This window comes from Xenopus tropicalis, chromosome 6 (genome assembly GCF_000004195.4).
Source record: "Xenopus tropicalis strain Nigerian chromosome 6, UCB_Xtro_10.0, whole genome shotgun sequence".
Taxonomy (NCBI): Eukaryota; Metazoa; Chordata; class Amphibia; order Anura; family Pipidae; genus Xenopus; species Xenopus tropicalis.
Window position 1 is genome coordinate 24700003 of NC_030682.2, and position 14053 is coordinate 24714055.

The 14053-nt window shown below is 40.6% G+C and overlaps 1 protein-coding gene across 3 annotated transcripts in view; it reads left to right on the forward strand.

Annotated features, from left to right (window-relative positions):
• mkx (mohawk homeobox) overlaps positions 1-14053 on the forward strand; it is an 82409-nt gene that overhangs the window by 31007 nt on the left and 37349 nt on the right. For all 3 annotated transcript variants that reach the window (XM_031904523.1, XM_031904525.1, XM_031904524.1), the window contains exons 4-5: positions 5500-5653; positions 11510-11845. In XM_031904523.1, the coding sequence (XP_031760383.1) occupies positions 5500-5653; positions 11510-11845 (490 nt within the window). The remainder of the gene's footprint in view (positions 1-5499; positions 5654-11509; positions 11846-14053) is intronic.

Sequence of the window (14053 nt, forward strand, 5' to 3'; positions counted from 1 at the left end):
TCCCATAATACGTAGTTTAACCGGTTTCCGGATAATGACTATTTACCTGTACCATAAAGAGGTCAAACTCTGTGACGCTTGGAACATGAAAGGTCTTATATATATTTTTTTATTACTATGCCTTGGATGGATTCTGGGACTTATAGACCCTCTGCTTTCCACAATAAATGGTGATTGGTGGCTTTAGGATGCTAGAAATGGATCATACACAGCCCTTTTTATTACATTACATTAGTGGTGTAGTCAAACTCAATCCCATGACTCCTAGAGCATCGAGCAACGAAACGGATGTTTGTTTTGAAACAGCTGACCAGTAAACGCTGCTTGTTGGTTGCCGTGGGATACTAGACCAATGTCTTTAAATCTTTTATTTCATTAAACCATAGGGTTGATTCACTAAAGTGCGATAAAACGAGCGCTATTTATAGCATACATTAAAAAAATTTTCGCGACTTGATGCACGATTTACTAAAAGGATACTTGGGTTAATTTAGACGTGATGCTGTTTGCGTTATTTGATTCGCGAAGACTATTTTCGTGCGGTATTTGACGCAACGTGCGCTAATTAACGCAGTGCGCACAAATTGTCACCGCGTGCGAAAAAAAGCATGCCATATTAGCCATACACGCCATTACTTTCGGAAAATTACTGTTCTGAAAATGACCATTTCCCTGCAAACTGGCGGCTGCATCACTCTAGGGCCCACACAGACTTGAATAAATCCCACTGCAAAGTCCATATTGTGTTGCCAAAAGCTCATTAACTGTACTTTTCTATAATTACCGCCTGCCCCAAGTAGGTGTTCATTTTCGCACAGACAAAAAAACATGCTTATCGACCTTTAGTGAATCAACCCTCATATCTTTTATTACGCCATAACACCAAAACAAAAGTATTAAGTATTGTTCCCCCAAGGCTGCATATCTATCCTTTAGCCGTCAGTCAACTGAAGTTCAACCCTGCACACTAACAGAGTTACGTAATAAAAGGCACTAAGTTTGCCCAGGAGCAGTAACCCATAGTGACCAATCCGCAGGTAGAATTTTTTGGTGGACTGTTTAAAGGCAAACATCTTATTGGTTGCTATTAATGATGGGCAAAATAATTCGCCAGGTATAGATTTGCAGTGAATTTCCACATTTTGCCATTGGAGGATTATTTCACAAAATGGGCAACAAAATTAGAAATAGAAAATATGGCGTGCGCCAGAAAATAGTCACCTGTGTCAAAAAAATGGCCACACATCAAAAAAAATTGTTATTTTTAGGTGCACGACATCTTTGTCGTTTTGCAAATTTTTCACCATCTTGCAAATCTTTTGAAAGAGAGAGATTCGCTCATCACTAGTTGCTATGGGTTACTGCTTCCAGGCAAACTTAGTGCTTTCTATTTCATATGGGAGTACGTTTCTGAGCATTTACATGGAAGTTACTTTAATTTTTTTAATATTCCATTAAGTTGCACCCTCAGCTCTATCCCATGTCTAACAAATAACCATCTAACTTTTCCTTTCATTTGTGTTGTACAGTGCACATTCCATTTCGCCTGCTTCTCTTCTTAGACAGCCAGTCTCGGGAGAACCTAGAGTTGTTTGATAACACAGTCAAATTGCTGTGTAAATTCCTGGCTCCCTATCCCCATTTTCCATTCATGTAAAGGTATCTGCGTGTATTTAGGTAGTTATAACTCGCTGAATATTAAGGAACTTGATAAAGTAGCTTCTTGCAGACATTCCAGCCAAGAGACTGGCATGCATTAAAGCGCACTTTTGTTAGCCGGGATGCCGACTCTGTAATGTAAAAATAGTATTCTGGCTTGGTGACAGCATAGAGACTTGTTCAGGGAATGAGCTACAAACTCATATTACTCTCTCTGAATAAATATGAATGTGCTAATGAGGTGGCACCCTGAATGCGCTCTGTATTCTATTAATCACTAGCCGGTTGTGCCCATAGGACATCCAGGGACAAGTACCGCTTTTTGTGATTTGATTTTGTATGTTTGTATACGTAAAACAAGTCGCTCTTTTACAACAAAGCTTCACAATAATATCTATGTAAAGAACATCATTTTTCTTAACTAAATGCTTGGGTAACTTACAGTTTATTATTGCTGCTAGAGTAATTTTAGGCCAGATAGTCAAAATGTGACATGCTAAAAGCTGCCAAACTATGACTCCGGAAGGACTCCCTGTTGGGTTGCCAACAACAGTCCAACAAGGGGAACGTCTAAATACTGACATAAATTTTGTCCTAGTGCTAGCATCTCCTCTGAAATCTCCTCCCTGTCTCCTCCCAAACACTTTCTCCCATCTGCCCTCCCCTTTTTTTATCTATACAAGACCCAACACTGTCCAACAAAGCTCCACAAAGAGAAGTAACAAAAGGAAAAGTAAGTCTGAATACCAATCTGCAGAGAGGGCAAATAAGCCTAGGAAATGCTCAGGGCCTAGGAATCCTACACATCCTTTCCCAAGTCGTACCACTAGGATAAGAACCAAAAGAATAAAGCAGGCTGAATAGCCAGGGAGAAGGAGAGCTAGGTGGGTAAGGAAAGGCTCTATGCATTGAAAACCTGGATGCTTTCCAGCAAATTGTCACAAAGAGTAGAATCAAAGAAATAAGTCTGAAAATTGAACTAGGACTGAGTGGTCAGGGCAAGGATCTGCATGCAGTTTTCAGTAAGCTTATTAGGGCCGATCCAAAAAGAATAACTGAGGTGTAATAGACAGGGATAATGAAGGGAGTATATTCTAGAAAGGAAAAGGGGGAAGTATGAGCAATACAGAAGACGATGGCTGAAGGTACAGCAACAGAGAAAATGTGAGGTTGGAGAAAGTGAAAAGTAGTAGAAAGAATAAAAGATAGTAGATGGGGGAGCACAGAAAAAAGGTAAGGGGGTTGATGAGGGAATAGCATTAAAAAGGGTAGAATTTAGGAAGAGTAAAAAATAGGAGGAAGCACTCTTTGTTCTGCCTGTTTAGCAAATGACTTGTCAGGCAAGCAAAGAGCATTTGTAAGGTGACCCTTAGGAAACTTTTCACTCTTTTCTGTTGAAATCAAGCTTGTCTCATTGATGTTAACCCAGGCCTGAAATATAGATTCTACACTGACAGCGGCCTGAGGTGGTAGTTAGTAACCCTAGCTCCCTATCACCTTGATGCCATCATACAGTAAAAGTATATTTTTTCATCTAAGATAAAAGATTTGTTTGGTTCTATATGTATTTTGTTTTACTTGGACTTATAACTTTTACAGTAGACTTTCTTGGCTAGGAAATAAGGGGCTGCATATTTATCAAGATAAGAGTCCCAATCTTGCGTTAATAGAGCAAACTGGATGATTAAAGTTCCCTCGTGTTTGGTGGTTTTAAGGTAGATTATCAGTATACAACCTTCTCTCTTTACCCTGTGTTTTTAGGAGGAGCCCATTATGCGGGGAGGGGGGAGAGCAGAGACTGAACATGGAGTAATTTCAGTTTCCCTGTTCACCTTCTGTTGCTTAAGAAACAACTAAAACCATTGATGAAAAAAATAGGCAGAAAGTATGCTCAACCCAAGCCCTATTAATTGCAATCATGTTTCAAGGGGATGGGGGGGAGAATACTGCCCCTTTAGAGGAATCTTAATAAGTGGCCTATTAAAGAATCTTTCCAAACTGGAATATATATATCAGTAAATATTGCCCTTTTATATCTTTTCCCTTGAGCCGCCATTTTGTGATGGGCTGTGTGCTCCCTCAGAGATCAGCTGACAGGAAATAATGCAGCTCTGACTGTAACAGGAAGTAGTGTGGGAGCAAAAGGCAGAACTCTGTCCATTCATTGGCTGATGGGGCCTAGCATGTATGTGTGCCTTGGCTTGTTTGTGTGCACTGTGAATCCTATGATCCCAGGGGAAGGCCTACAGTACTTTAAATGACAATATACTATTTAGGATTACCCAATAACACATACTGCTATAAAAGTATATTTATATGAAAATTATGTATTTATATGGAGCAGGGCTTTACATATGAGCTATTTTGTGCAATACAGTATATTTTTATAGAGACCTACATTGTTGGAGGGTATAGTTTTCCTTTAAGCTACATCCTGCTAATTGCCATGTAGTTACCCTTGTAGGTCTGGATACAGCCGGCCATTATTTAATATTTGTTGAACAAACAGTAGTCTGTGGCAAATGTCATCAGTTGTAACTCTCGGAAACCCGAATGCTCAAGTGTGGAAATTCTGGGGAAGGAGCCGCTGAATAATGCGCCTTTCTGCAGAACGGCGTTACCCGTCCTCTTAAGTGAAATATGATTTTACCTAAATTCCCCTAAGCCCATCTCTTAAATGTGTACTCTCATAACACTTCCCTTACTGTACAGCACCTTTATGTGAACCTCCAGTTGTATAAAATGCTTCATACCAGCTTAATTGGTGTAGTTTCCATTGCTGGCTCTGCATAAAGGCAGTGTAAGCCCTCAATACAAATTAATAAAAGATTTCTCAGATATAAACACATTTTTCAGCTTATAATATGATGACTTTGGAACTACAGAGATGTGTGCTGCTCATTTCAGCCGATTGGCTGCTGTCAGACAAAAATTAAATTAATGAAAGAAACATCTTGTGATTTGGCTTAATTAGAACTGATCAGAGAAACATCAGGTGACTCTTCTCTGCTCACTCATTTCTATATCTAAGCAGAGCCAAATCCCAAAACACTCAATTTCTTACCAAGTTAATTTTCTGCTGACTGCATCTAGTTGGCCAGAATGAACAGCAGATGGCACTGTGCATTATGCACTGGCAATTATATTGTCCCTTTAAAAACTTTACTATAAGTTAGAAAAAATGTAAATTGCAAACATGCATAAAAGAGAAATTTTACATTATTCTGTTTCTAGAGTTGACATTTCCTTTAAACTTTCTTACCATATCTCTATCTCAGTTGGCCCAGTTGGACAGCTAGGGGGGGCGGCCAATTTGGAAATCCGGCCCTGGGTGGGCCGATGAGGGCGGGAAATGGGTGGCCCGATGAGGACAGGAAATGGGTGGGGCAATGAGGGTGGGAAATGGGTGGGGCAATGAGGGTGGGAAATGGGTGGGGCAATGAGGGCGGGAAATGGGTGGGGCAATGAGGGCGGGAAATGGGTGGGGCAATAAGGGCGGGGAAATGGGTGGGGCAATAAGGGCGGGGAAATGGGTGGGCCGAAGAGTGTGGGAAATGGTTGGGCCGATGAGGGCGATGACATCAGGGGATAGGAAATGGAAGGAAGGTTTAGTGTTCAGGATGCTTTAGGGAGGGGAGCAAAAGATGTGAAGTTACAGTCCTCAGCTCAAGCTGGCTAGGCCAGTCAAATACTAGCCAAGTGGCAACCCTAATTGTGGAATCTACATAGTGTTAAACAATATAAATTAAAACTTTTCTCTGTAAATTAAACTTTGACAAGTTGCCATCTTTTATAACAGAAAATATAACAATTATTTGTTTTTTTTCTTATATTTCTTAGGTCTCAAACTGGTTTGCAAATGCAAGACGTCGCCTAAAAAATACTGTGAGACAACCAGACCTGAGCTGGGCTTTACGGATAAAATTGTATAATAAATATGTCCAAGGGAATGCTGAGCGGTTAAGTGTGAGCAGTGAAGACTCCTGTTCTGAAGGTTTGTTACCCAGTACTTGATATCTTGAATGAGTATTAGCTAGTTCCTCACATAAGTTCTGTGTTGGTTTAGAGAGAGATATCAGACTGTAGGGCACTGTATAGAGGTACAACCATTTCCCATTGCCAGCCAAATCTATAGTTATAGCAACATATGCATGGCAGACTGCATGGATTGTTTTGTGCCTGTGTTGAATATGGGGGTTGCTAAGACTTCTGGCACGCAGATACACGTAGGTCAGACCAACTTCCACACACAAGAGGTAGTTGTGTTCTAGTTGAAACATGCAGTATGTCGATTATATTGTTAGTTTGGCTCTATACACAGACATATTTGAAGAATAAAATTGTTAATACATGGAAATATTTCATTATTAGGTAGATCTCCAGTCGAACAGATATTTTCCCAAAACAGCCACCTAAGTGGTAGACATTATCTGGCCTCCTGTGTATGGAATCCATCCACAGTCCCATATGATGTACACCCTGCTGAATGTCAAAGCTTTTCTTTCTTTGATATTTGAGCGAGCCCTTATTAGATGTAGATTGGGAAGGCCATTGTTTGACCCCATTGGGCCAGTAGCTTGCTGACTTGGTCAGGAGTTGGCAGGCAAAATGTGGAGTAGTCCAGTTGGCAGGCAAAATGTGGGCCAGGTTTAAGCTGTGTACTTTTTCAACCATGTTTGAGAAGGAACTGAGTTGTAGTTTAACAGTAGCTGACGGACTGTGTACAATACATATATATATATATATATATATATATATATATATATATATATATATAAAATTAAAAAATGAACCAACACTCCAGTTCTGTTCTCTAGTGTGCTTTTAGCTTTATTTTGCTTCACTGGAGCACAGAACTGGAGTGCTGGTTCATTTTTTGATTAAATATAAACCAGTTAAACGTGCACTCAAAGTATTAAGCAAGTGCGGGCTCTTTTTCATTGTATGCTTTAGAGTATATATATATATGCTCTAAAGCAAGGTTTCTCAGCCTTTGTGGGCCAAGGTCTCATGGGGTTATTAAGGGCAACACTCAAGTCTTATTCATTTGAATGATCCCTACAAAAATAACATTTTACAGTTAGGTATAATTTATGGGAGCAGTACAAGCCGTTCACCATGGTGTCTGATCCCTTACTGTGGTGTCATTCACTTGCACACAAACTATCACACATTAGAAACGTAGAAACTCTTTTTTATTAGCATTCATTAATTATATTTTCTCATTTCTAAGGAATTGAGCGTTACAAAAATGCTCAGTGCAATCTCTGTTCCTCTTCTCCAATTTCTAACCTCACAACCGACGAGACAAGTGACCTGTTATATTGTCCCTTATGTATGTTGGAAGCATTGCCAGACAGGCCGACCTAACCCTGCTGCTACCATAACATACATTATGTTTATTTTATGTTTACTTTATGTCTTTCATCGGGAAAGGTGTAACAAGAGAGTTCAAGCCTTTGGGTGGAATTTAATAAAAACCCAAGTTATGTCTGAAGCGATTAAATAATTTAAACCAGTCTGCCCCAGAGGTTTGCTTGAAACGTGACCGTGGCGCAGCGGTGCGAATGGATATGGGCAGAATGGAGCAGCAGTGGGATTCGGCTCTGTGTGTTCATAAATCTCACAGCCATAGGGGGCCTATATATTTGTCCCAGCTGGCTCTTGCAGTGTAACATTTAGATTTTTTGTCATGGTTGTTCATATACTTTTACCCAATCTGTAGCTTGAATACTATTTGCTAATAGTGTGTGTTACTATACTGAGCATGCAGGGAAGACTAACATCTGAGAAAAGTCTCTGCTAAAATCTAGTTTCGGCAGGCATGGATTCGCGTCAAATTTCTGCGTTTCGCCATTGGCGGATTATTTCGCGAAATGGATGAAAAAATTTGGTGCGGAAAAATTCGCCGCGCGTTCAAAAATTGTTGCCCGCATCAAAAGAATAGCCGTGCGACAAAAGAATAGCTGCGGGTGACTAAAGAATAGCCGCGCGACAAAAGAATAGCCGCACGACAAAAGAATAGCCGCATGACAAAAGAATAGCCGCGGGTGACAAAAGAATAGCCGCAGGCGACAAAAGAATAGCCGCACGACAAAAGAATAGCCGCGCAACAAAAGAATAGCAGCGGGTGACAAAAGAATAGCCGCGGGCGGCAAAAGAATAGCCGCACGACAAAAGAATAGTCGCGGGTGACAAAAGAATAGCCGCGGGCGACAAAAGAATAGCCTCGAGACAAAAGAATAGCTGCAGGCGACAAAAAAATTGTCGCGGGCGACAATTTTATTGGCGTGCAACATTTCTCACCGTTTTGCGAATCTTTTGAAAGATTCGCAAATTTTTTGGCAAAGCGAAACGGGACAGATTCGCTCATCACTACTAAAATCCACTGAACCAGCCCTATGAGCATCCTTGACTGTCCCACTAGATAAACTACATTCTTTGCAGCAGATGCCTCTATAGACTTCATAAGGAAGAAATCTGATTCAGGACTTTTGCACACAGGGATTTTCTTTTTCCACCATCCGGCAGAACAGCTAGAGACAAAGTGCTCCTCTATGCCTTCCATTGCTTGTAATGATAGTACAGGTATGGGATCTGTTACCCGGAAACCTGTTATCCAGAAAGCTCTGAATTACGGGATGCCCATGCTTTATTTTAACCAAATAATTCATATTTTTAAAAATGATATCCTTTTTCTCTGAAATAATAATCCATTACTTTGTACTTAAGGCAAAACAATCTTATTGGGTTTATTCAATGTTTAAATGATTTTTAGTAGACTTAGGGGCTGATTTACTAACCCACGAATTCGAATCCGAATTGGAAAAATTCCTATTGGAAAACGAACATTTTGCGACTTTTTCGTATTTTTTGCGATTTTTTCGGCGCCTTTACGACTTTTCGGAAATTATCGCGACTTTTTGGTTACCAATACGATTTGCGCGAAAAAACGCGAGTTTTTCGTAGCCACTCCGAAAGTTGCGATTTTTTCGTAGCGTTAAAACTTGCGCGAAAAGTTGCGCTTTTTTCGTAGCGTTAAAACTAAAAAGGCGCGACGTTTTGAGCAAGTTTTAACACTACGAAAAAATCGCAACTTTTTGCGCAAGTTTTAACGCTACGAAAAAAATCGCAACTTTCGGAATAGCTACGAAAAACCCGCGTTTTTCCGCAAAAATCGTATTGGTAACGAAAAAGTTGCGATAATTTTCCGAAAAAATCGCAAAATACAGATCATTACGAAAAAAACGCAATCGGACGCATTTGGCCCGTTCGTGAGTAAGTAAATGGGCCCCTTAAGGTATGGAGATCCAAATTAGAAAGATCCCTTGTCTGGAAAATGAGTATTCTGGATAAAAGGTCCCATACCTGTAAATGGAAAGTGCCCATCTTACTGACATGGAGGTGTTCTCCTGTCCCACCATGCTTTATTTGAGCATGTTGTTTGAGGACTACGCTGTTCTGTATGCATCCAGTAATGTGCTTTTCATTCACTAGTATCAGTATTAGCAATGACAGGTGTAGATGTACAGATGGCAGCAACAGGAACCACCCCCCCCCCCCCCCCCCCGTGCCATAGCCTTTACAGGGTGAGCACTTTTATCATTTACTTTATTTTTTTTCCTGGATTTTCAAGAGATATTACCATTTCTAATACATTTAAAACAGTCAAACCCCCTGCTTTTCTCTTTGGTCAGTCTGCTGTCAGAAAATTAAGTTTCTGGGAAGAGAATTGTTTCCTGTTCAGGGTTGGACTGGGCCGCCGGGGAAAAACCCAGTGGGCACCAACAGACCCGATCCCTGTCACCACTTCCCCTGTCGCCAGTGTCCCTCCCCTGACATGTTACACTTATGTGCGTTCAGAGGAGGATGACGGTCGGGTGGTGGGGGCCCCTGTGGGGGTGCAGGGCCCTATGGCAGTTGCCCTGGTGGGCCCTGCACCCCCCACACTTACCCTGGTCCTGTTGCTTTTCTCTTTAGTTCTGTTACATATTGTCAGCTAACTCATAAAAATGAGCAGAGAAGCAGTAGTAGATGCTACTCTGCTCAGTAACTTCATTTTGATGGCCGGACAGCCAGCATAAAGAACAGCAGGGGGTGTTGTAGTTTCAGTTATTACAGGTGTGCGACCCATTATGCAGAATGCTTGGAACCTGAGATATCCAGATAAGGGGTCTTTAGGAATATGACTTTCCATAACTTAAGTCTACTTAAAAATCATTTAAAGATTAAATAAACCCAATAGGATTGTTTTTCTCTAATATGGATTTATGCAGCTTCATTACCATCAAGTACAAGGTACTGTTTTATTATTACAGAGAAAAGGGAATCATTTAACCATTAAATAAACCCAATAGGGCTGTTCTGCCCCCAATAAGGGGTAATTATATCTTAGTTGGGATCAAGTACAGGTACTGTTTTATTATTACAGAGAAAAGGGAATCATTTAACCATTAAATAAACCCAATAGGGCTGTTCTGCCCCCAATAAGGGGTAATTATATCTTAGTTGGGATCAAGTACAGGTACTGTTTTATTATTACAGAGAAAAGGGAATCATTTAACCATTAAATAAACCCAATAGGGCTGTTCTGCCCCCAATAAGGGGTAATTATATCTTAGTTGGGATCAAGTACAAGGTACTGTTTTATTATTACAGAAAAAGGGGAAATCATATTTATGTATTTGAATTATTTAATTAAAATAATTTAACTAAAATGGCCTTCCTGTAATTTGGACCCTTCTGGATAACAGGTCTCCAGATAACAGATCCTATGTTTGTATATGTTCCTCAGGAACATTTGTTGGAATTGTTGCTGAAATGCTGTAAAAAAAAAGTTCTAAAATACCTATAACTGAAGCTCTTTGATATCTTTGATGTCTTTGTGCATTTCCCCCAAATCAGTGATAGGTTTGTATGTGCTGCAGCTGCAACCAACACTCCCGAGCCGGAGACGTCCTTTGTCTGATCTGCTCGCTCTTTTGATTGAAGTGGAGTTGCATTAGATCTTTATTTTGGCAGAGCAGCAGAATTATTGTAAGCACACTGAATAACACTGCATGCTGTCTATCCAGCCCCTGCCATGTGTATTTCTAGATGTTCACGTGCCTGTTCAAAGGAATTACATGGCTTCGAAAAAAATACAAAGATGCTTAGTTCTTGGAAGAGTTCAGGTTGATTGTGGGTCACACACAGGCAGCCTATATTTATTTGTAATGTGCTTTGGATTTTTCTTGGAAGCTGCCCAGACGGACTGCAGAATAATGAAAGAATGAATTATATATAGATATACAGAGAGCAGTTGCGCACAGAAGGCAGATAATATCTACTTTAATGGAGGCTTTTCATCTTCAAGCAAAGCTTCTCCTTGTCTGAAAGAAAAAGAAACTGCAGCAGTTTAATTCAAGCCATTGTACCTCTGTACATATTTATATACAGTATATATACATATATCATCTATGTAAATGACTATATTACTTACACAAAGACCCATAGCATTTAATTAGAATTTAGCTTTGGTCCGTCTACTTTAGCACAACATGTTGCTCCCCAACCCCTTGGCTGTTGCTCTCAGTGCCCCCAAACCAGGTAGTTATTTTTGAATTCCTGACTTGGGGGCAAGTTTAGGTTGAATAAAAACAAGATTTCCTACCAAATAAAGCCCCTGTAAGCTGATAGTGTGCATAGAGGCCCCTAATAGCCAATCTTAGCCCTTATTTGGCACCTCCATGAACTTTTATGGTGCTTGTGTTGCTCTCCAAGTCATGTAAGAAAGGTTGGGGCCCCTGCTCTACGGCACCCTAACTGTTGGCTGACCTATATCCACTGATATATCTTTTTTCTCTGTTAGATGGGGAAAATGCCCCAAGAAGCCACCATAATGAAGAAGCCTATGACAAGCCTATTCACCATACTGTGATTACCAAAGAAAGCTCGGTCATCAAATCAGGTGTAAGAGCGGAGTCAAGTGCCAGTGAAGATTATGTTTCCCCTCCAAAATACAAGAGCAGCTTGCTGCACCGCTATCTCAATGACTCTTTGCGACACGTCATGGCCAGTAATGCAGCAATGAGAGAAAAAACAAGGCAGAGGAACCACTCAGGGTCATTTAGTTCCAATGAGTTTGAAGAAGAGCTCGTATCCCCCTCATCTTCAGAAACAGAAGGCAACTTCGTCTACCGAACAGGTAAGAAAATCCTGTTTAGTAAAGGCAACTTCTTGCATGGTTTTATAGTGAAGGAAAAGAGATGGACTTGATGACTATAAATTTTAGCAAAGCCAATACACACTGTATTTAAGAATATTTGTACACAGAATGAGTGTGGGAGGCAGGGGAGCCTGCGGGGGGGGGGGGCAGGAAAAGTAAGTTACACCCCTGGACTTAACACGGTATTCAGTGGTGTAACTAGATGCTACTGGGTCCCAAAGCAAATTCCAAAACATTGATAAGTTGACCTGTTCTACGAATAAATGTTAAAATTTATCATTAGGGCCTTAGCGGACCCCCCCTCTGCACTCCTGCTTCCTCTGTAGTGACCTCCTGACAGTATTATATAATAACATGAGTAATACACACATTAATGAGAAGTCAATACATATCAAATTTGTTACCTGCTCTAAAGAAAAAAAAGGAGCGGTAGAGGACAGAGAGGAAATGGTAACCTTATTTTATGTATGTATGTATATCTTTATTTATAAAGCGCTACTTATGTACTTAGTGCTGTACAGTAGAATACATTAATACAAACAGGGGGTTATTAAGATAATAGATAAATACAAGGTATAACAATAAATACAAGATACAGTTGCAATAAGTTAAGAGTCAAGGACACAAGAGGATGGAGGTCCCTGCCCCGTAGAGCTTACAATCTAGATGGGAGGGTAACTTACAGACACAAATAGGCAAATATAAGTGCTGTAGGTCACAGTGGGTGACAGTGACACTACAATATAAGTGCTAGTTCCCAGATCAGGGGCTGGGTGAGTGCTCCAAGAGGGAGTCTTTAAGTTTAGTTTTAAAAAGACTGAGGGAGGATTCTCTCCGGAGGAAATCCGGGAGGGCATTCCCAATGTAAGGGGCAGCAAGGCAGAAAGGTTTAAGGTGGGAAACAGCAGTTGTAGTGGGGGGCGCAACCAAGCGATTACTCTGCGAGGAACGAAGGAGTCGGCCAGGAACGTATGGAGACACAAGGGAAGAGATGTATGGACTTGCACCATTCAGGGGAGGTGGGCACCTTTTTAAAGGGAGTTATCCTTTAGATTTCAGGGGATACGAGTTTCAAGTGTTGCTTACATATATTTGGGGAACATTCCTAGTTTTCCAGGGATCCCAAACCTCATTGAAGTGCATTATGGTGCCATGGGGCAGGGAAGTTTACATGCAATCAAGCCACTCCATGTAGCTTATGATTCAGAGCCATGGACAGGACAGTCATCAGTAAAGTTTAGATGATTTCAGCTCTCTATTGGTGCATATAATGCTACATTCATGTAGCTTTGGGAGCCTGTGTTAGTGTAAGAACCATAGCACTTGTTTAATATAAGTTCTCCATCATCTCCTGGACAAGCTACTTCTTTATATGTCTGCTACTTTATAGTAACGATGAGAAAATTATCCTTATGGTTTTTCAGTGACCCAATACCTACAGAATATACAGTGAGCTTAGGCTAACAGGGAGTCCTGTTGCTAACGTCTGACTTCAATATTTCTGCTTCATTGCAGAACATTATTATTTGCAATAAATGAGCTGTATTTTTGCCCAGATAAGCCGTGGCAGAAATATGGCACAGTGCTTCTCAGCGGTGAAATCATTAAAGCTTTATTGCTGCTCATTCTGAGCTTACACATAATACTCTTTAGGTGTGGTGACAGTTTTTAACACATCAAGTGAGTCCAATGTTAAATTATATTGCAAACAAAACCATCTGGGACTCGTTACCCAAGTCTGGACAGTGAGCTCACAAAAACATGTGTGAAAATATTGATACGTTTCAGAGTGAACAGCATCTATACAATTGCTGTTTCTAAGATCATTATCACCGGTGGAGATGAGAACAAGCAGAGACCTGCACAGAGCCTTCCCATTACTAACCATAACATTTAGCCTAAGCTCCAAGTCATGCTGGTAGGGTGGAGGCACTTCGCCTTTGTTGAGGGGCCATTCCAAACAATTCAGAGTGAGGCACTGATGGAGGGATTGGGGTTCCAATATTCATTTTCCCCCCCTTTTAACACAAAGTTCACTTGTCCTCAGTTAAACCCATTTTATTCATTATTTTAAATGGCAATCAGAATTTTGCTCTGCTAGAGGAGGTGCAAGTTCTTCAGTTCACTCAACAGAAGTAGGGACAATGGGGCTTACACAACAACAGCTACAAAAAAGAAGAGATGAAA